Source organism: Carlito syrichta, unplaced genomic scaffold (assembly GCF_000164805.1).
Source record: "Carlito syrichta isolate Samal-C Ts95f unplaced genomic scaffold, Tarsius_syrichta-2.0.1 Scaffold305718, whole genome shotgun sequence".
In the NCBI taxonomy this organism is placed as follows: Eukaryota; Metazoa; Chordata; class Mammalia; order Primates; family Tarsiidae; genus Carlito; species Carlito syrichta.
In genome coordinates this window covers 243,806-246,559 of record NW_007249814.1, presented here as the reverse complement: position 1 = coordinate 246,559, position 2,754 = coordinate 243,806, and the positions used below count along the sequence as shown (strand labels likewise).

The following is a 2,754-nucleotide window of genomic DNA, read 5'->3' as shown; positions in this document are numbered from 1 at the left end:
AGAGGCTCAGTCAATCCACTCACCTCAGCCTCCCAAAGGCGCGGGACTACAGGCTGAGCCACCGAGCCCGGTTGAGACACCTAATTTCAACTCCTTTCATTAAGTTATTCTTTTGGGATTTTCACAAAAAGTATATACATATACTGTATATTAACCCCAACCAAAAGGTAAAGACTTCCTAATTTCATTTCATTAGATCAAACATCTCATCTATCCTGAGAAAAACTTCAAGGCTATTCCCTTTATTGTTACAGACTTCACACAGTAAAATATTCATCTTAGAAAAGATTCTAAATCTGAGAGGACATTCTTGATATGAAACATCTTTGCTATAACTGTTAGACTTTACATAAATTGGATTCAGAAATTTTGTGCTATATATATGAATCAAATGAAGAACCAGATTAAAATTATATTCTATAATTTGACTGAATAGATATTTTGTTGTTTTTTTACTAACACAAACTTCATTTCAAAAGAGATTTTATGGTACCAGGGATGTGTCCATTTTCATCAGGCACTGGATTCCCATTTAATTGTTCTATTTCCTTTGCTGGTATCCAGCACTCTGGAACAGGTCTGAAGTCTTCCTCAACATTCCAAAAAAATTCTAAAAAGAGATAATGTTATATGAAGTGATACTTTAAAAAATGTACAATACTAAACAGATTCAAAGTGGGAACAGCTAATTAAACCTCATAATATCAGATCTGATACAATAATTCTCCATTATCACCTCACTGTAACTGTATTTCTTAGGGTTAGGGTACTAACACTTTAAATTTTCAATTTTGAATAACCATTTGTATATAGAGTACAAAAGTCTGACTAAAGTAACCAGTATTCCTTTAGGTACAGATTTATGATTTTTAATGCACTATGAATATAAATACATATATAACTTATATACATGAATGAGTACAGATATACGAGTGAATTAAAAATGAATGCAAAGGCATTTTAATGTAATAATGAAAAATATTAATGTTCCTTTGAGATTGTGCCTGATTTATAAAATTACATATTTGTCTCTTACACAGAGGCAAAATGTCACTAATTTCAATATATATGCAGTAATTTGTATATTTTAATAAACCAGACACATAATACTACAATGAAGAGTCACAGAAATATTAGGGGAACACTTTGAAATAGTTTCTTGAAATATTTTGTATATAAAAATATTAAATAATAATTTTATCCCCAAATTATAGAAGGATATAATGTATAGCTAGCTATACCATAGCAATAAATAAGTCACAAAATCCAGCTATTTAAATCAAGAAAAGTTTTTAAAAAACCAAAACTAACCTTTTGAGTTTTCTTTTGAATGTAGAAAATTTTTAAATCTTTTTTCAGCTTGCTTGTTGGGTTTTCTATCCAGTCGAGCCCAAAGATATGGCTGACCTAAAAAAGTAATAATAAAAGGAAAAGTATGTGGCAAGCAAAATTTATTTTGAAAGATACTTCAGAATACAATTTTTCAATAAACAGTAGTCTCATTTCTCTAAGACAAAGGGAGATATGCAATCTAAGATATATACCACCTAGCAGTACCTGATGCTACAAGAAAACTTACTTCTTTGGTTTATAATAGGGATGAGATAAAAAGTAAATACATGATCCTTTGATAAGGGCAGCCTAGTCATATTTTATGAGTAACCAGCATTTGTGAGAAACTAAAGCTACCTCCATACAAAAGGAAAGCATAACTAGATAACTACCGACACCTCCCCTGAACGTTACACTGTGTTGTAAGGGTTAATTCTGGCCCACCTGAAATTAGGCTGTTTTGCATGGCACTGATCCTTGATCAAGGCATGAAAATATTGATTAGTCAACTCGGTGGCTCAGCCTGTAATCCCGCGCCTTGGGAGGCTGAGGTGAGTGGATTCCCTGAGCCCGCGGGTTCGAGATCCGCCTGGGCAATTTGGCGAGACCTCATCTTTACAATAAATAAAAAAATTAGCTGGGCATGGTAGGGCGCGCCTGTAGTTCCAGCTACTTGGAAGGCTGAGGCGGAAGGATCGCCGGAGCCCAGCAGTTCGAGGCTGTGGTGGCTGGGAGTGGCCCCTGCACTCCAGTCTGGGCGACAGAATGAGACTCCAACTCAAAAAATAAAAACTAAAAATCAATTACTACCTAAGGCAGCATCTTTACTGAACTCAGATCATCAAGCTACATTTTTTTTCTCTTCCTTGTTTTGTCAATCTTATATGAAAAGTCCCTTGCTCACGTCTTATATTAGCTAGGGCAGCCATAACAACAGTTATCATATCACAGACTGATGGGCTTAGTCAACAGAAACGTATTTCCTCACACTTTGGAGGCTGGACAACTAAGATGAGGGCCCCAGCAGTGGCCTTTTCTCTGTGCCTGTGCACCCCTGGCAACGCTTCCTCTTCTTACAAGAACAATAATGTATTGGATTAATTCCCACCCTTACAATCCTGTTTAACCTTCTCTAGTTCCTGAAAGGCCCTATCTCCAAATACAATCACATGTGGGTTTTCACATGTGGGTTTTCATGGGGCTGAGCACAATACTGTCCACAACACTTTCCCTTTCTCTTATCATTATTACGGTGTGGCTTCTGCTCTGTTTCATTCATTGAGGCTGGTTTACCAAGGCCATCTGTGACCTCGCAGTGACTTGGCTCCAACCTCTGTCAGGTTCAAAGGAGCTTTTCTCCATTCCACTGGCAGGTCTTTGCCCATGGGCCATCACCCAGACCAGTTGATTTCAAGTTGTAAA

At 36.6% G+C, this 2,754-nt stretch overlaps 1 protein-coding gene across 1 annotated transcript in view; it reads right to left on the bottom strand.

The window, feature by feature from the left end:
- CUNH12orf29 (chromosome unknown C12orf29 homolog) overlaps window positions 1-2,754 on the bottom strand; it is a 17,134-nt gene that overhangs the window by 6,323 nt on the left and 8,057 nt on the right. Inside the window, 2 exon segments of the mRNA XM_008062467.2 lie at window positions 494-610; window positions 1,312-1,407. Of these exon segments, the coding sequence (XP_008060658.1) occupies window positions 494-610; window positions 1,312-1,407 (213 nt within the window).